General features: G+C 35.5%; 1 protein-coding gene across 1 annotated transcript in view; it reads left to right on the forward strand.

Annotated features, from left to right (window-relative positions):
- Positions 1 to 21,251, forward strand: part of ZFPM2 (zinc finger protein, FOG family member 2) — a 524,508-nt gene that overhangs the window by 87,617 nt on the left and 415,640 nt on the right. Inside the window, exon 2 of the mRNA XM_088844752.1 lies at positions 20,578 to 20,736. Coding sequence (XP_088700878.1) covers positions 20,578 to 20,736 — 159 coding nt within the window. The remainder of the gene's footprint in view (positions 1 to 20,577; positions 20,737 to 21,251) is intronic.

The raw sequence follows: 21,251 nt of genomic DNA on the forward strand, positions 1-21,251 counted from the left end.
CTTTCACACATTGGAGAAGGAAATGGCAATCCACTCCAGTGTTCTTGCCTGGAGAATCCCAGGGACGGGGGAGGCTGGTGGGCTTCCGTCTATGGGGTCACACAGAGTCGGACACGACTGAAGTGACTTAGCAGCAGCAGCAGCAACAACTTTGGTGCTTGAGAAACCCATGTTTCTTTAATGACTTAATTGCTATTGTTCATGTAACCTCCATGAGGGAAGGGACCTTATCTCCTTTATTCATTGTGTATAACCACTGCCTAGCATAAGACCTGGCAAGGCAAAGAGTAGGTGTCTTGAAATATTCCTGAAGAATTTAATAATTATACATTATTAGCATGTTATCTAAATTATTTGCTAAGAAATTTCCCCTTATGTTTTATTTTTATAATTTTTTGACATTTTAACATATAAACCGCAAATATATTTAGATTTATGCTGCAGTTTTTTAGTATAAACTTAAGCCCATTTATTTACTGTTTTGTGATTTCTTTCATGGTATCTAAAATAATCACGCCCCATTCAAAGATTTGGTTAATAACTAGTTCTGCTTCTTAGTGCTTATAATTTTTATTTGTTGCTTATTTCTTACAAAAAAACCCTGAAGTTTAATTTTTAATTATATAAGGGCCTAAATTGATTTTTTTCCTAAATTGCTAATTACTTCAAATTAATGAGTCCATTCCTTCTCTTAAAAAATGTCTTTACATACTGAATTTTTACAAGGAATAGTCTATTGCTCTGTTTTAGTACCAGCTGCATTGCTGGTTTGCTTTGCTAAGTCGCTTTCAGTTGTGTCCAGCTCTTTGCGACCCAATGGACTGTAGCCTGCCTGGCTCCTCTGTCCATGGGATTCTCCAGGCATGTATGGATATAGTGGCTACATACGGATATTTAAACATACATTTGTGTTAATTGATACAATTTAAAATTCTGTTTCTCAGTCACGTTAGCTCTATTTCAGGTGTTCAGTATAGTCAATGGGGTGAGTGAATACCATACAAGACAGTGCAAAATTAGAAAACATTTTAATCATCACAGAAAGTTCTATCAGACATTGCTACTCTAGGAGATATATTTTACAAATTTCTAAAAATTTTCCAAGGATTTAAAAAATAGAATAGTGTGGTATATATAAACTACGTTGGGAATTATTGGCATCTTTATAAAATACTTCGTTTTTACTTTTGGGAGTGTGTTATGCAGCCATATTTGTGAAACAAGTTATTTTTTTCTCTCATTAAAATTTTAATTTCTTTCAATGTTATATATATTTCTGCATGAGATTAATCATAGGAGGCTTTAATGTTATAAATTTTTTAATATGTGTCTTTAATTTTTTCTTCAACCATTTTTCAATTTAGGTATTCTACTTTAATTTGTTAAAATATAGCAGGCTTTTAAAAAAGAAATTTTGCATTTTACAGTAGTTTCAAGTTTATTAGTGCAATGATTTCCTTGACTAAAAATCTATTTTGCTATTTTTACTCTTCAAATTTTATTTACTTGCATTTATTATTTTCTCTAATAAATTCCCAGAGGTTTTAAATGTTTTCAGTAATTGTCAGTGTTTACTCAGTTTCTCCTCATTTTTCATACAGAAACTCTGGGCCTGTCTAACTGAGACATTTTGATGTTTTGAGATGATTTTGTGTTTTCCTTTTCTGACCTTCCATGTGTATTTCATCATTTGCCTTCAGGATATCGTATTTGCTTCTCTGTGTAGTTCTTACTGGTCATTTTGCTGTCTCTCCTAGGTACTCTGAAGTTAGGAAATGAGTGACTGAGGAAGCTAGTATTTGAATGCAAAACTAGCAAAACCATATCGCCTACACTTTTAAAACATTTTAAGGAAAAATACTGTTATTTTAAAATTCTGCATCTTTTCTATTTGTACTGCCTTGTAATACAATTTGCTTTTATAAACTGTGTGAATACCTAGTATTCGGTCAGTGTTTGTAACTATTTTATAAATCCTTATAGATATTTAGTCTTTGTTTATAGGAAACTGAGCATCTAACATCTAATTTTGTGCATGTAGGTTCTATTTTATTAATTACATTGTTCAAATTATTTATATCCTTATCTTTTTATCCTTCAATGTATAGCACTGTGATAGTGGCTTAACATTTACCTGTCAATGGTATTGGTTTTTTAATCAACATGCTGTAACTAGAATTTGCTAATTCTTTAAATGTTGCAGGATATTCATAATATTGTCAGCATAAATTTTTGCTGTTTTCACAGGAAAACAGCTTTAACATTTTAAAATGTTTAATGAAACAGTTAATATGCTTCTGTTTTCATGCCGGTCTTAAACTTGTTCAGTTATCTGTCTTGCTAGATAGTGGGTTCTGTTGCTGTGCTCCTAATTATTGTATTTTAACGTTTTTTTCAGTATATTATTACTACTTGGTTTTAATATATTTAAACATATGAAAAGTAGAGTTCCTACTAAATGTTATCTTGAAGTATTATCCAGTTTGTTTTTAAAAGTCTATTTTTATCTAATTATCGAACCCAAAATAATTTAAATTTCTTTTAGAGAGGAATTAGTTGCTTTGCCATCTTTTCAACCCCACTTCCCTATTTTCTGTTAATCTACTCTGTGTTTGCTAATCTTGTTAATATTTAATGCCTTTTTAATGTATGTTGTCTAATATTCTATTTTATTACAGTATTTCAAGCAAGCATTTAGGTTCGTTTGAATCAAACTTCTTTTCTTTGTAATTTAAAAAGTATCTTTTTTATCTTTGGTAAGTTTCAGTTTTCCCTGCAAATTATTTTTAAGCTTAGTTTTTCCATTCTTAATGGTTAATAATTCATCTCTCTGAAATTAGGAACGCATCTTTAAAAGAAGGTCTGCAGCAATGATATCTTATGATGTAGTGTCTGAGGCAGACACTGAGACTGCCTGATCTGAGACTGTTTTGGTCAACATCACATATAAATTTCAGAGTCAACTGAATATTATGTTCTTTTATAGCTTTCCCCTGTACGGCTATGCTACTTTTTCCTTTTGCTTTTTGCCATTGTTTTTTCTTTTTTATATGATTTACTTTTGATGTGGAGAGAAAGATAGATGTAGGGGTAAAAAGATGATTCTGTCTTTACTGGTTTTCTTTGACAGTACAAACATGAACTTAATATTGATTTTAGTTATCTTCCTTAATCTCAAGTATGGGGGCTTTCTCCCAGTCTTGAAATTCTTAATATTATACATATTGTCAATTCATCATATCCTCAGTACACTTAAATTTAGGCATATTTGTTATTAGTGGGTTGCAGTTGTATAAGCAGATTGCTCTGGTCTTTTATTCCCCACTTATCATCTTTTTAACCCATTTGTATTTTTCTCTGCATTCTTGTGTGGTTTTTTATCATTTGTTATCAATAACACTAATTATATTTTTCTGAACCATCAGCTGTCTATATATTGCTTATCATTATATTTTTTGTTTTCTTTATTGTTAAGAGTCCCTCCTTATATATTTAGCTTGAAAGAATATCTCAAAATCTTACTGAAAAGCATATTTTGAAAATACTACTGCCTCTTACTAAGTAAATGTATTTATGGGCAATATAGGGAAAGCCTTCCTTCGTAGTCATTAACATAATGTTAGTTAACATATTGTGTTATATCAAAATTGCTCCCCCATCTCTAACCCTCAACTCCAAGGGCCCCTTATTTTATATTTTCTTAACATACCGAAATGACAGAGATAGCCAAATCATTAAACAGAGAATCGGCACACTTTAGGCTTTCGGTTATCTCCATCAGCTTTGTCCTGGTTGTTAGGTCTTTCTCCTTCTCAATGGTAAAGATGGCAAAGCCGGGATGATATGGAAGAGAGTGTCTAGCACAGTTCCTGGCCAGGGGGCAGATAAATAGTTCAGGATATTTTCTCCTTAGCACTGACAGTTCCTACTGAGATTTGTGATCTCCTTGGAATTGCAAAGGGACCAAAATCGTGATACTCGTGGGAGGCTACTCATGCTAAGGAACTTGATACAGGGCAGATTTGACCATAGGTTCTAGGTTCTTACCATAAATAAGAGAAAATGAAACAGCTCAGAGTAGAGATCTAAAGGATTTAGGAAGCTGGAGGATAAACAGGTTCTAACAATTGGAAATATACTTTCTTGTTCTCATGCACTATTATTGATTCAGCCAGTTTCATGAGATTTTTAAAGAAGTGGCTTTGTGTCTTCATTCATACAAACAAAGTTTTAGAAATACGCTTCTGTGTTGCATAAAATAGATTTTATTATCTAATCTATTTTAGCCAAATACTTTTTTTAGCCAAAAATTTAACCAAATGTTTTTCTTTTTTGTTATTTAAGCCTTAATGGTTGAGTTAGTGGTGTGTCAGTTTTGTTTTTTTTATGTGTTATTGCTTGACTGTAGATACACAAGGTGTTATTATTAATATATCTTATCTATAGTAACAGAGAGGTTGCTTTAAAAATTTTTTAAACCTAAATTTTAGCTTATTGACTTTTTTCCTTGCTAATCTACATAGTTCTTAAATATTTAAATACAATTCGGACAGTTCAACTCAGTTTGAATTGTATCTCTAACTTCCTCATTGAAGGAACTTTTCTCTCAATTGTACAACCTTCCCAAACGACATGCAAATTACACTTTGCACATTATTCCCCGATTCACATATTGCTTCTTTCAAAGAGTTTGTGAAATTTTCGGTCGCTGTTTATAGAATTGTGGCAGATTTCTTGAGAACATTTTAGAACATTTAGAACATCTCAGCTTATCAACAGCTCATAAAAAATATCAGTTCTATCCCCCCCGCAACCCTGTCCCTCTTTGTAACTCTTCATTGGCAGCTACATATGGCAAAAAAACAAAACAAAACCAAAGGAAAGGTAACAGTTTCTATAACCTAATTTAGATATGCTTCATTTGTGTCACAGTTAAATCTCCAAAGAGCACTGGGAAACATGATGGAATGGAATTCCCCCACAACTTCAGCAGGAGCCAACTCTCCATATGGTACATGAATAATTCTCAAGTGCAGTCGATAAAATAAATGGCGAGACTGATCTTGTATGTCTCTTCAGCTGTGGAAAGGAGGCCTCATAGAAAACAAAGCTGCAGAATTAATGCCTTCTATCAGTACATACACTTTAGCCTCCAAAATAGAATGAGGTGTTCTTGGACAAAGTAGAACTAAAAATAAAGGAACCGAATGATATCAAGGGTTTACTGTTAAAAAATAATGATCCATTCTTATCTTGCCCCTCATACTGTTGTGTGTGTATGCTCAGTCATGTCCGACTCTTTGAGGCCCCATGGACTGTGGCCCACCAGGCTCCTCTGCCCAAGGAATTTTTCAGGCAAGAATACTAGAGTGGGCTGCCATTTCCTCTTGCAGGGGATCTTCCCGACCCAGGGATTGAACCTGCACCTCCTGCATTTGCAGGTGGATTCTTTACCGCTAGTACCATCTGGGAAGCCCCTCAGATTGTTGTAGGGATGTTATATCTCATATCTGCTTCACTCTCCTCTTCTTTCCAGGTTGGAACACGTATCACAAGCATCCCCGTGTGTGATCTCTATTAGAATAACTTGAGATGCAGGATTAAAATTCTAATTTCTAGGTCCTATCCCAGAGCTGCTGAATCTTTGGGAGTGGGGCTTGAAAGTCTTCATTTTCATCAAACATTCAGTGCGAATCTCATTCACACTAACATTGGTGCCAGTTATAATAGATACTGGAGAATAAGACTTGGAACAAAGAAAGAGAATGGCAGAACCAATGATAGGCACCATGATTTCCCTCTGAGGATGCAGAGGGCATCAGGGTATGTTTCCACCAATGGTTTCCTATACTTATTTAATATTTGAGCCAAGGGTTAACCTGATCCAAGATAGAAAGCTAGAAGGGGAAGTTGGTGTGTGGTGGATGGTGCTGGGTGACAGGTACATACTTCTTTTTGCTCTCAGAAAGCATAGAGTAATAACAGCTTGAGTGGGAGGACGCAGGATCAGATTGAATGCTGTAGTTAACAGTGAGTGGCATCCATTCTGTGATTTAATTTCTTTCATTTTCTGGTAAGATTTACTTGGTTATATTTTTCCACATCAAGAGTCAAATATTTTAGGTATATAAAAACAGAGTGGGGGGCTGATAGAATGATTTTTTAAAAATGGCTGAAAAATTATGTCTGAACTAGGGAAAGACTATTAACATATGAAAGTCATCTATATAGTTTGGTTCATTGCTGTTTATAGTGTACTGGTTCTGAATTGTAATTGCCAATAGAAAATAACCACAAAGAAGAACAACAAAAATAGACCAAAGGCAAACTGAAAAAAAGCACTAATTCACCTGTTTAAGGTGAACCTTTTTTGAAGACAGGAAGATGTTTATTTCCAGATGATTCAAGTTAGATGAATTTGTGTCATTTACAAGAGTTAGAAAATGATTGAAAATTCATTTAGATTTAAGATTGAAAATTCTCCTGTATTTATTGCCAATGCATCGAATATTAGGTAAGTCCTGATAATTCTGGTATTCTGGAATTTTCTCTTTGGAGGGAAGGAATGCGTATTTCTTTGGCTTGAGTGAGAGGGTGATTGGGATTGAATCACTGCGGGTGAGAATCTTTCTAGGTTTTTCATTAAGTGTGGCTATATAATCAGTATTGAAATAACTTTATAGCTTACCACCTTCAGTAGTAATTCATTTGTATGCTTACAGTTTAAAGGAAAAAAATCAAATTCTATTTAATTGGAAAGGAAGCTACCATGCACAGTTTTTTCCCTGTGTGTGTGTGTGTGTGTGCGTGCGGGCGGTCTGCATAGGAGGGTGTCTCCTGGAGGCTGGCACAGGGTTTACGATGCAAATATTGAAGGGCTGTGAGTCACCAGCAGAGAGTTCATTTATGTGAGCTTTCCACCTTTTGGCTTACCCTATAACTTCTGCCTGTAAAGGTGCTTGCTTTTATTCTATTGTAGCCTTTGTTGCCAAAGGCAGAGGATATTTTCTTTTTAAGAGAGCCCTTAGATGCTTCCCTCACGTTGCTTCTGCTGGAGCAGTGTGGATAAGCTAGCTTTGTTATCGCTGGCACCCTACCTGCTCTCCTAATTCTCCAGAGAGTAAGTGTTCTTCTTAAAAATATAGCTATATTGAGTGCCTCTGTGTCTTTAGATACTCTCTTAATGTGCTAGTATAAAATAAAAGTCTTTTTGAAGATATGTTTTATGGGGACATGCTTTCTGGGGCCTCTAGAGATGTTCACAAGCACTGAATCGAGGTACCTTTATAGTGGTTTAATGACAGCGTAGAACACTTGTTATAAAGTGCCCTTTTGATATGTATCCCAGGGCATGGCACAATTAGAGCATGGTGAACATGTTGATTTGTTTTCACCTTCACTCACAAAGTGCCACCCACCCCCATCGCTTTGTTAGGGTTTTGCAACTATAGATCTGTGTTTTGTTTGTTTTTTCATCTCCCAAAGATGAAAGAGATCTGTCAGAATGGAAATTTGGAAAATTACACATACGCTTGTGAAATTAGGCAAATTCTTATAAAGTTTGTATTGCCACCTAATGCACAGGATCCACAACAGTGCTTTGTTTTGTGTGAGGAATTGTTTTTCTCGCTGTGCAGAAAACGTGTGCAGGACTGTACAGGCATAGAGAGAATATTCATCATTATTTACTGTGTCAAACCCAAACGGAGGGCCAAATTGGCAGCATTCCAGGAGCAGGAGGCCACACCTATTTGTGAAAATGGAACAGATTTCTGTAGTTGCCTATTCTGTTCCTAGAGTTGACTATTCTGTTCAAGGCAGTGGTGCTGGGACATGTAGTGTGCAAGCCGCATATGTTGGTTAACAATGACGGTTGGCCGTGGTACTGCTCCATAAAATCCTGGAGACCACACTTGGTTTGTGCACCAGCCTGATCGTAATAAGGGATTGGAGCAAGAGATGATAAGTGGAGGAACCTGTGTGATCCGGCTGGGACCTCTTGCTTCACACTGATTGCCACTGATTGATGGGCCTGCTCTGTCTGGCTGGGTATTTTCATCTCACAAGATGCCCTATCCTTAGAAGAGGAGGATGAGGAGAATGCCATGCTGCTTGAAGCTCTTGGTTTTCAAATAACTCACATAGCAGACTGTAATTTTTAAAAATTGAGATGCAGTCCCTATTTGTATAAAGATATTTTTCTATACCATAGCCAGACACACATGAAAAACTTTTTATCAAAATTCACTGGCTGCTCAACTGTTTGCATTATTCAGGGCTCCTGGAAGTGTATGAAGCAGTAACATGTGGGATCAACCTGAAGTAGTGGCTCCAGTCTGTTCCATGTCATCCCAAAATTGTCTGAAACAATGTGGTTGAAGCTCTTTCTAGACTATCTGGCATTATTTGGGAGAACCATACAGTTCATTTCAGTTCAGTTCAGTCGCTCAGTCGTGTCCGACTCTTTGCAACCCCGTGAATCAGCACGCCAACCTCCCTGTCCATCACCAACTCCCGGAACTCAAACTCATGTCCATCGAGTCGGTGATGCCATCCAGCCATCTCATTCTCTGTCATCCCCATTTCCTCCCGCCCCCCAATTCTTCCCAGCATCAGAGTCTTTTCCAGTGAGTCAACTTGTTGCATGAGGTGGCCAAAGTATTGGAGTTTCAGCTTTAGCATCAGAACCATTCAGTTCAGTTCAGTTCAGGCACTCAGTCTTGTCCGACTCTTTGCGACCCCATGAATCACAGCACGCCAGGCTTCCCTGTCCATCACCAACTCCCGGAGATCACTCAAACTCATCTCCATCAAGTCGGTAATGCCATCCAGCCATCTCATTCTCTGTCGTCCCTGTCTCCTCCCACCCCCAATCCCTCCCAGCATCAGACTCTTTCCAGTGAGTCAGCTCGACGCATGAGGTGGCCAAAGTATTGGAGTTTCAGCTTTAGCATCAGTCCTTCCAATGAACACCCAGGATTGATCTCCTTTAGAATGGACTGGTTGGATCTCCTTGCAGTCCGAGGGACTCTCAAGAGTCTTCTTCAGCACCACAGTTCAAAAGCATCAATTCTTCGGCGATCAGCTTTCTTCACAGTCCAACTCTCACATCCATACATGATCACTGGAAAAACCATAGCCTTGACTAGACGGACCTTTGTTGGCAAAGTAATGTCTCTGCTTTTTAATATGCTATCTAGGTTTGTCATAACTTTCCTTCCAAGGAGTAAGCGTCTTTAATTTCCTGGCTACAGTCAGAATCTGCAGTGATTTTGGAGCCCCAAAAAATAAAGTCTGACACTGTTTCCCCATCTATTTCCCATGAAGTGATGGGACCAGATGCCATGATCTTTGTTTTCTGAATGTTGAGCTTCAAGCCAACCTTTTCACTCTCCTCTTTCACTTTCATCAAGAGGCTCTTCACTTTCTGCCATAAGGATGGTGTCATCTGCATATCTGAGGTTATTGATATTTCTCCCAGCAATCTTGATTCCAGCTTGTGCTTCTTGCAGCCCAGCGTTCCTCATGATGTACTCTGCATAGAAGTTAAGTAAGCAGGGTGACAATATACAACCTTGACGTACTCCTTTTCCTATTTGGTACCAGTCTGTTGTTCCATGTCCAGTTCTAACTGTTGCTTCCTGACCTGCATACAGGTTTCTCAAGAGGCAGGTCTGGTGGTCTGGTATTCCCATCTCTTTCAGAATGTTCCACAGTTTATTGTGATCCACACAGTCAAAGGCCTTGGGATAGTCAATGAAGCAGAAATAGATGTTTTTCTGGAACTCTGTTGCTTTCTCCATGATCCAGCAGATGTTGGCAATTTGATCTCTGGTTCCTCTGCCTTTTCTAAAACCTGCTTGAACATCTGGGAGTTCACGGTTCACATATTGCTGAAGCCTGGCTTGGAGAATTTTAAGCATGACTTTACTAGCGTGTGAGATGAGTGCAATTGTGCGGTAGTTTGAGCATTCTTTGGCATTGCCTTTCTTTGGGATTGGAATGAAGACTGACCTTTTCCAGTCCTGTGGCCACTGCTGAGTTTTCCAAATTTGCTGGCGTATTGAGTCCCAGCACTTTAACAGCATCATCTTTCAGGATTTGAAATAGCTCAATTGGAATTCCATCACCTCCACTAGCTTTGTTCGTCGTGATGCTCTCTAAGGCCCACTTGACTTCACATTCCAAGATGTCTGGCTCCAGGTGCGTGATCACGCCATCGTGATTATCTTCATCATGAAGATCTTTTTTGTACAGTTCTTCTGTGTATTCCTGCCACCTCTTCCTAATATCTTCTGCTTCTGTTAGGTCCATACCATTTCTGTCCTTTATCGAGCCCATCTTTGCATGAAATGTTCCCTTGGAATCTCTAATTTTCTTGAAGAGATCTCTTGTTTTTCCCATTCTGTTGTTTTCCTCTATTTCTTTGCATTGATCACTGAGGAAGGCTTTCTTATCTCTCCTTGCTATTCTTTGGAACTCTGAATTCAGATGCTTATATCTTTCCTTTTCTCCTTTGCTTTTCACTTCTCTTCTTTTCACAGCTATTTGCAAGGCCTCGTCAGACAGCCATTTTGCTTTTTTGCATTTCTTTTCCATGGGGATGGTCTTGGTCCCTGTCTCCTGTACAATGTCATGAACCTCCGTCCAGAGTTCATCAGGCACTCTATCTATCAGATCTAGACCCTTAAATCTATTTCTTACTTCCACTGTATAATCATAAGGGATTTGATTTAGGTCATATCTGAATGGTCTAGTGGTTTTCCCTACTTTCTTCAATTTCAGTCTGAATTTGGCAATAAGGAGTTCATGATCTGAGCCACAGTCAGCTCCTGGTCTTGTTTTTGCTAACTGTATAGAGCTTCTCCATCTTTGGCTGCAAAGAATATAATCAATCTGATTTCGGTGTTGACCATCTGGTGATGTCCATGTGTAGAGTCTTCTTACTAAATAAGCAAATGCGTGCTGTGATTCATGGGGTCGCGGAGAGTCGGACACGACTGAGCGACTGAACTGAACTGAACTGAACTGAACTGAACCTGCCACTTGGAGAAGGCAATGGCAAGCCACTCCAGTACTCTTGCCTAGAAAATCCCATGGACGGAGGAGCCTGGTGGGCTGCAGTCCGTGGGGTCGCTAAGGGTTGGACATGACTGAGCGACTTCACTTTCACTTTTCACTTTCACACATTGGAGAAGGAAATGGCAACCCACTCCAGTGTTCTTGCCTGGAGAATCCCAGGGACAGGGGAGCCTGGTGGGCTTCCATCTATGGGGTCACACAGAGTCGGATATGACTGAAGTGACTTAGCAGCAGCAGCAGCAGCAACCTGCCACTAATCAGGTCTGATTGCACTAAGTTGCCCTGGTGATAAGTAGTTTGATCACAGAATCAGCTGCAGTACACAAAGTGGAGCCTATGTTAATTTCAAAATATTATACTGTTTCTATTAAATGATAAGAAAAATATAATTTGTACTGTTACACAGTGACTTCTAGCATTTATATTCCTACAGTTGTTCTCAAACTTGAGCATGCATTGGAATCTCTTACAGAGTTTGTTAAAACACATGTTGATGGGCCTCACCCTCAGAGTTTCTGAAGTCAGATCTGGGGTGGAGTCTGACAATTAATTTTGAATTTCTATCAAGTTGTCTGATGATGATAATGCTGCTGGTCTGAGGATGACATTTAGAGAACCACTATTTGCTATCAAACTGTTTGTAATTAGCCAGTGAAATCAGGCATCATTTTTAGAGCCATTATTTTATAAAATGAGTTTTTTAGAAGGTTTAATCAATAATGAATTGTACATGTAAAGAATCATTTTAATAAAGCAGGGTCAGAAAGGATGTTATTAAATGGAAGGATATGTAGAGGGAAATTGATCTATGTGATGAGATGGGGATTGTTAGATTACAATTTTATTAAGAAGGAAAAGAAGTTTATATATACAGTTACCAAAACCTGTTGCCAGTATTTTTGTTGATATTTTTCTTGTAATTAAAAAAATTATCCCAAATCTTTGCAGTGATTTTCCTTTAATTTCTTGCATGTAGCCATGTGCTTGCTGGATGATTTCACATGATGCAGATATGTTGCTTATGAGACAGAGAAATGCATCCTGAATGTTTTTAAGGACCATATTGATTCATCTTTGCCTTATGAAATTGTTTAAGAAATTAATCGTCAGAATCCTTTGTTTAATATCTATTGTTTGGCTAATGCTTTTGTTGTTATTGTAGACTTTTGAAAAACCAACACGTGCATTGTCTTTGATTTGCTCTAGAAAGAGAAAGAAATATGCATCCATTCTAGAGTCAGAAGACGAGGCTCCCCTTGTCCCTGTTTTTTGTATCTCCATTTAAATAAGATAATTTAAAAAAAATAACATCTCTTTTGCTTATACTAATTTAGCTTTGTAAAACAATATAGGATATTATTCTCTAGTTTTGCACAATGTTGTTTGTCAAATAAGAATACTAGCTGCATTTTGATGGTGCTTTGAAGTTTCTAAAGAAGATGCATTTTTTTTTCTTGTACATGTCTATAAACTTATAAATTCTGATTAATTCACATAATAAATACCACTCACATATCATGTATAAGAAGTTCTGTGGGCAGATTCAAATACTTTTTTCTTACTTATTGTGCTTTTAGAATAATATAAGGTACTGTATTCATATTCCAGGTAACACCTGATGATCTGTTGTGATAGCAGAGTTGATTTTGCGGAAGATTTTCTGCTTGCCTGATTCCCCCATCCCCCAGAAAACTTTGGGCAGGCTGTGGGTGGATGACACCTGATTTGAATAAACAGGAAATGACATGGATTTCACACTGATAGCAGAATCAACTTCCTTCAACAATTAGTAATAATTGGACCCAGTATTCTCTTTCCTTGATTTGATCTTTAACTTTATGACAATTAAATTCAACTAAAATTTTCTTATTTGAATAACTTAAATTCCATGGTTAAATGCTAGGTACCATACTTATTACTTCCAGTTACAAATGGAGGTCAGAAAAATTATATCCGAGGAAATAAGAAAATGCACAAATAACTGGAATTTAGGATCTCTAAGAAGGCTTTCTTGCCCTCCCCATGTTAAAATGGAGTATCTTAAAAAAAAAGAGAAGTTGCATGTATTGTAACATTTGTCTACTTCATTCAGTTATCCACTCCCGTCCGGCTGGGACCGTCCACTTTTTACATTACTGTTAACTCAGTACGCGATATAGTGCCTGCCATGTGTGTCACCCTTAATAAATACTGGTTAAGTGAATAACAAATGAACAAATAAATACATGAATACATGAAAGTCTCATAAAAATAACAAAATATAAGATTTTCACCTATTTTTAGTTATTACCAACTAAGGGCTTTATATTATTGAAATATATCAAATCATACAGAAATACATAGTTTTAATAATGAATATACTTTTGTGTTTCTTTTCGATAGAGTTACCATCTTCAGAAAGCTTTGCGGGGCTCTGGATTGAGAGACCTGATTACAATATGTGAATTTCAGTGCCAACTCTGTCACTGACTTCCTGGGTCAATGCACAAGGCACTTATTAATGAACTGACTTTTTTTCAATGCCTGAGTTACTGCCTGAGAGTAAATTAGTCATTAGAGATTCGAGTTTAAATTTATCTGGATTTTCTCATCTGACTTTGTTTTTCCTGTGATGTCAGTGTTTAATCTGCTCTGTACGATTAGTTGCTGCTTGCTAGGTTTGCATATGTTATAAGCAAAAGTATTTCCTTGTAAGTATCATTGACTTAATTTGAAGGTTCCTGAAACAGAGCATTTCAGGAGAAAAAAATTAAAGAATTTAAAGTGTTCTCAGATTTACATATAAGAAGTGTTAATACTGCTATCTAATAAAAATGGCCAAGGACCTTGTAGCAAAGAATATTATTCTATTTTTATAAAAATCAAAGAGTTCATTTTTTCCCCTAAAGAAACAATTTGAATAAAATGTGACCCTCTTCTCTTCTTTTTACAATGGAATATGGTCAAATTGAACCCACCATTAAAAATTCTCTAATATCTTTTTTTGCATTAACATTTCAAAACTCAATTTAAATATTCACAGATCTCATTTTTAATAAACTTAACAAATTCAGGTAATTTCCTTCAACTTTCTAGATTGAAGGACAGCAGTTGGTACAGATATAAAAAAGATGTACAGCTATGAGCAAAGCCCAAAATCAATTATATATAAGAAATAACCTAACACATGGAAAGAAATTAATCAAAAAGAAGAATTTCTACTATATAATTCTGTGGTCTGCTACCTGCAGGCAACAAACGCAAATGAAAAAATCAACATTCTTTTGGCAGATAAGAGAAAAATTAATAAAAATGTTTCCTTCCTACTAGATCCCCTGATGCAACTATTGTTAAAAGTGAGTGACTGCAGGAAGAACTTGCTCGTTTAAAATGCTATTTTTTTAAACTACAGAAATAAGGTTTTATTCTTGCTGTTAAGCTCAATTACATGAGTTAGTATGGATTTGCACTGTCCAAAGAGCATCCCTCTTCCCTGCCCCTTCTCATTAAATGACTCTGTGGGATATGCATGAGACAAATGTAATAGGAACCAGGTGAGTAGCATTTTGAGGTGTGCCTACAGGGTAATGATGATTCTAAGGAATCTGAGTGTAGCAGCTGAAAACTCTAAGAGAGGAACTACTGAGAGCCACAAAAAATGCCCCAGATACAGTCAAAAGGTATTAGTACTCTAAAGATAGACATATTCCTACTCCATAATGAGATGGGGAGGGGTGCATTTTTGTGGATTTCTGCTTTTTAGACTTGCGTTTTTACTTTTCATTTCTAATTGAACAAACAAGCCATATTGTTCAGAATTTATGAAACGAACAGTCTTTCCTATTAGAAGGATTTTATATTTTGTGTTTTATAAATATCATCCTGAGATTAACGAAGATATATGAGGCTAGAATACAGAGGATACGTTAATGACATCCAATTTAAATATTAATATTAGTCCACTGCCACATTTCTATCACATGTAGAGAATGGAACATAACTTTAGAATGGAAAGTTTATATTAATTCCCCTTATCTATTAACTAACATACAGCATACCTGTATAGAGTTTTGACATATTTGTATATTACGTATTAAATGTAAACCAGAATTTGTCTATCCCTAGCTTATATTGTCATATTCACTTTTTGAAAGATAGCATTACATGAAAACGTGGGCTAATTATTATGTAATATTAAAGAATGGTATATATTATTGTTTGAATTGTCAGATTTACAGATCACTATTGTTTTACTTCTTACTCCTTTGTGTGAGTGATTCTTTTGCAAACAGCTTTAAAGAATCACAGAACAGGAGCTGGCAACTTGGAGACAGTACACCATTTTCATTTTCATTTGTTCATTAAGATTTTAAGAAATTTATTTCATCACATGTTCTTTGTTCTGCGTATGTTCTATATGTAAAATTATGTAATCAATTTTTGATGGAAGTTTTAATAATACTAACAGATGTGAAAATGACCTGAAATGGCATACATTTAACAACACAGAATAAAAAGGTTTGGAAATACTTGTGTGTTTTTAGAGGAAACTCACCTAGCAGAATTTCTGAGCACACTGTGATGGATTATTGTAATTATTGGGAATGATAATATTTTAATTCGACTTTCTTCCCACCTGTCGGTTGTAATCAAGGCTGCCCAGTATTCTGAGACAGTCTCATTTTGCTAGGTGGCTAGTCTTGTGCAGCCTCTAGAATGCTTAGAATATTAATGCATGGGGAGGAGACTGAATGCTCTCTGTAGTTCCATTATGGCAAAATGTCTTGTTTTAATCAAAACATATACAAAACCTAACTAAAATAATTTATAATAAATTAATTCCAGTGAGTACTTAAGAGAAAGAAACCATTTTGGGGGACATTGTTTCAGAATATAGAATTTGGCGTTTCTCTTCTTCATAATTGACAATGTATATTACTTTCTGTAGAATTTAATTTCTTTCTTGGGTGCCTCATTCTGAAGTGCTTTGAATTTATATGAACAAAGACAATCTGACATTTATGTGAGGATCAGTCTAGTTTATAGTAGGCTGCCAGAGTAGGAAATTTTGTATCAAGATAATATATGTTGAAAGACATGTTTATTTAATATTTATGATGTTGGTCTTTATCATTTTTTGCATTTCCTCCTTGTATTGCTTATTTTAATGCTATTTCCTCAATTCTTATATATCTCCCATATTTTTTCCCTAGAGTTTTTGCTTGTTTGTCTTTTTTTTCCTTTTTGTCATCTAACTTTTACTCCAGTGGCTTTGGATGGGCTTCAGGGATTTCTTTAACCACCTGAAATCATAGTAATAATTTTCTCATGAATTCATTTGTCCAGGGAGAAGTCCTCCTCAAAGTGCATCTTAACTAAATAAATCTAGTTCTTGACATTCATTTCGTTGAGTGATTACGCTACCTTTGAATAGGATGGGACTACTTAACCTTGAATGCCCTTATTGTTCTTTGCCAATCCGAATCACTGAAACAACCACCGCGTGAAAAATTTCTTCTACACATAGGCTCAACTATGCAACGTATCTGTTGGTGCTGGGTGAATAAAGTCTTAAGCAAGTACCAGCAGGCTTCCTTGATTGCTCAGATGGTAAATAATCTGCCCTTAAGGCAGGAGACTCGGGTCCAATCCCTGGGTCAGGATGAACCCCCTGGAGAAGGGAATGGCTACCCACTCCAATATTCTTGCCTGGAGAATCCCATGGACAGAGGAGCCTGGCAGACCACAGTCCATGGGTTCGCAAAGAATCAGACACAACTGAGTGACTAACACACACAGATAAAGCTTTCCCGCACTTTGGGAAGGTCCTGGGTATTGTCAAGTGTTGTGAATCTGCACCACCCTTCTTAGTTTCAGCTTTATCTCTAGAGGGCAGAAGTAGTAGACGTAGTGTTCAATTCCGTGGTTCCTGGGTACCAGTTGTCTCCCTTTCTGAAAATGGAAGTATTTCTTTGCATCCACCAGAATCTTCTGGTAATCTCTATTATTAATCCAATATAAAAGATGAAAAGATGCCTCTTCATTCTGAGAGATGATTAACAGCATTGTGGGCCCGACGTCCAGCATTGTTGTATTCATAACTTTAGGATGTACAGCTAACTGTTTGCCTTTGGAAAATCAGATAAATATTTATATTTATAAACATTAAGACTATTCATTCTGGAGTGTGTTTGAATATCTGTAAATCAGAGGCAATTGAAGAGTTGAAATTCAGATTTCCTTTCACTTGCCTGCCAAGTGGCCTCAATCAGAAGTAATTTTCTCCATGAGGGCACAGAGAGCTCAGTCGTAAGCCTTTTTTAAGTAGATATTATTATTTGCGTCAAATTACGTGTGGTGATTTTTCTGAAGTGGACTTCTGTGCCCACTAATCCATACACGGGAGGTTCCTTCATTCCCTCCTTCATTGGTGCTATTAATTGTGCTTGTGCTTCAAGTGTCTCTTACCCTCTTAAAATGTTAGTTTATAGCCACCGATTATCTGTAAGGTTTGCAATATAGAGAGTAGGGTGAGATCTAATCTTAAACCATAAATACTATGCATTTTAAGAGAAACCTTTTTGCCAGAGCCTGATTTGATAGCATAGCTAAAGAAATGGTTAGTAATTTCACATTTTAAAGTACAATAAATTATATCAATCTGACACGTGCTTTGGGAGAAATACACATTGGTTACTAAATCACCTTTTCTTAACCTGTTATAAATATTGACAGTGAGATGTCATGTATTTTGAGCAATGAACTCAGAAATTTCTTTTTACCTTTCATTTGGATTTTTGTAATTTGTTTCTGGCAATAAATGCTTCTTTTCAGTTACATGCTTTGCATTGCAAATAGCCAACATAAAATAAAACAGCCTCTGGAATATAGAACACTATACGGTCAATTAAGATCTTACCATAATCTTTGATAAATAAAAGTTATATATGATGTGGAAGCCTTTTTGACATATGTGTATATATATGAATGGCTTGGTTTTAGACGCTTATTGAGCCTATATCAATGTTTTGTGGGTTTCTTTCAAAATTTCACATGAGATTTTCCATTTAATTTTTAATTAAGTGATTAAATTTTAATGTAATATTTACTATTGGAGCCAAATTTTTAAGTCCTGGATGATTTTAAATAATTGTTCAAGTACTTATTATCTTCAATAAAGACTCTTTTACGAATGTTAGAAAGTTTGCTCATATTTAATTTTTAAAAAACAAAGTATTTTACTATTAATTTTATTCTAGTAATATGCATTCACTTTCTTTATAATATATAGGCTTTTGTAATTGAAGAGCATACACAAGTAAAAAAGACATTCAGTAAAATTTATATGAATTGTTTAAAATATGTATTTTACAATTAGAGATTTATTTTTTGTTAACCAAACCCAAGAGTATGTATTCCAAAAGAAGTCAATATTGTCTTGTCTGTTACATGATATAAACTGATGTTAAGGCAGTTTCCTTTATAGATTGACTTGAAAGGATATAAATTATGCAAATAATTAAATATTCATAATCAATTATTTTATTTTTGGTAATGTCTGTAAAAAAGACTTTCTTGGTTATTTTTGCTGGGAGGGTTTAAATTTTGGTTGATTTTTGGTAATCTGAGAAGAGCAGTAAGAGGCTTCTCAATTTTAGGACTAGATCTTTAAGCATCTAAAAATAAAGTTATGTTAGTAGACATGAGCAATTTCTGAAGGATTCTGTTTACCTGTTTTATAGTTTTACTTATGAAAGAATGCATTTATAATTACAAAAGAATGGTTTGCATAGTACTGTGTTATAAAAGGCATTTTTAAATAAAATAGAGTTTTCATGTCAACTTTTTCACATATTAACTTGTAGCCTTGTTCTGGTTAACTAACCTCCTGATCTTTACTTTCCAGATTTACCAAAAGAAAGAATAATAATTCCCATACCTACCTCACTGGGTTATTTTAAAGATCACATAAGAAAGTACTTTGAAAGTCCTAAATAAGATACAAAAATGAGACAGTTTAGGTGTCTTATTTTGACCAAACTTGTTATTAAAACTAAGTATCTTGAAAAAATAAAAACATGGAAAATATTCTATTTTATTCCTTGTTAGACTTGTAGTTAATAATTAAAATTATTTAAATTATTTTAGTTATTGTAATATTTTACCTTATTACTATTTTATATATTCCTTGCATGTCTTAGTACTTGACATAATTGTTAAAAGGTGAAAGATTATATATTACTTGAAATAATGAATAAGAGATAAAAACTAATATGAGATCCATGGCTTTTGAAAGCAACTGAGCACACATGGTTTTTTTAAACTCTCCACCTAGAATTGAAAAAGAAAAAGCACATTACCAGAGTGTTTGGAATTAGTACATCCTTTCTTCCTTAACATTTGTTATTTTGGAGAAAAGAAGAAAAAATAAATTTTAAAAAGGACAAATAAACTCCGTAATAATTTTTTTGGCTTGAATTGAATATACCTTAAATTTAAATCCACATTTCTAAGAAGTAAAAGAAAGAGACTGCCTAAGCCTTTTAAGTATTTAGCCTGTCTGATGAGACTGCTGACATGAGTGACAATTAGTACAAATTACCATAATTGTGTTCTTTGGATGAAATGCCACAGTGCTTCTTTAGGAGCAAATGCAGGCTTCCTCTTAGTAAAATGAGTTGGATACTTTGATTCTTCTGGGCAGTCAGAAATTCACAATCGGCCATGTGGTATTTCCATGTTATCCACTTCAGTTCCATCTCAACAACTACAGCCTACCCTTTCCTTTCAATAAAATAGGTTCATTAATGTAATGCACCTGACTCTCATTCACTCTAAGGAAGTTGTATTTTTATTACAGAAAAAGTATCACATAAATACAAATTACATTTTTTTCATTAGAAAACTACTTTTCATTTCAGAAAAAATTCAGTTAATTATGAATAGGGTTATGCTTTCATCAGGGAGAGAAATATGTAATTTTTTCTTCAAGCTTCAAACACATATAATGAAATCTTTTCTCAGAATCCACTCTTAAGATGGATTTTTAAAAGTATTGACTTTATTAAAATCTCAGTTCAATTAAAATGCATTCAATTACTTTAAATCTTTATTAAAATCTCAGGTAAAATTGTACAACAGTGTAAAAGAGACTTGTACTCTTTACCAGGCAGTTAATTCTAACAAATGAACATAAAGTGCACAGTTTTGCTCTTCAGGAGAGAATAAAAGAATAAGCTCTGGTCTTCAAGTTGGGGGTGGGGAAGGATGGGAGATGGAGGCTGCTTTCTATTTAGTAATTTCAGGAACAGGTTTCTTTCCACTTGTTACGTTGCTCAATATTACTTGTTGATGTGGATGTGGCATTATCTTGTCTGGGTACCCTTGGTACTACTTGTCCTTTCATAGAATACCTTATCCTTCCTAACCACCTTAATCAAAAAGACCCTGTTTAAGGACTTTATTTCACTGTCTTCTTTGGATGTTTTTGGTACAGTGTCCCTCTTCTTTTTCAAGGGCCGCTAGAAGATGCCATTGAAGAGGAAGAAGAAGAATGTCCATCAGAGGAAACAGACATTATCTCAAAGGGGGACTTTCCACTAGAGGAAAGCTTTTCCACAGAATTTGGGCCTGAAAATCTGAGTTGTGAAGAGGTGGAATACTTTTGCAACAAAGGTAATCATTAAAGGTTGGACGTGATATGTGAGTCCGTTTACTCAGATGATTTTGTGTAGTTGAAAACTGCACTGATATACTGGAGGAAGGGTGTTCAGGGTGCTAATATTTAATTCAACAGTCTGAAAATGTGTACAGGATTTTAAAAATGCAATATTATTTTGAAAGATAAAAGAAATTTTATAACTCGTAAGTCATATTGTATATTTAAGCACACAGTTTCATATTGATTGGCCAGTTGACTGAATATTTTCATGTTGCTTGGACAGTTGACTATAATATAGTTAGTGTTCATTTATCCCTTCAACAAATATTACTGAACATCAGTTGTTTACAAGGCACTGAATGGTAAGCAGGGAATGGGCCAGAGTCCCTATAGAAGATTTGAGCTCACTCCTTTTGAATACTGAATGCCTTAAGTGTTTGACATTGACTTTCAACATTGAGGATGGTGCTTTCTTTAGAAACTGACAAATAAGAAAATACACATTCTTTCTCTCTTCTAGATATTCTTT

This window comes from Moschus berezovskii, chromosome 16 (assembly GCF_049115385.1).
Source record: "Moschus berezovskii isolate FMDL1 chromosome 16, NW_MosBer_1.0, whole genome shotgun sequence".
Lineage (NCBI taxonomy): Eukaryota > Metazoa > Chordata > Mammalia > Artiodactyla > Moschidae > Moschus > Moschus berezovskii.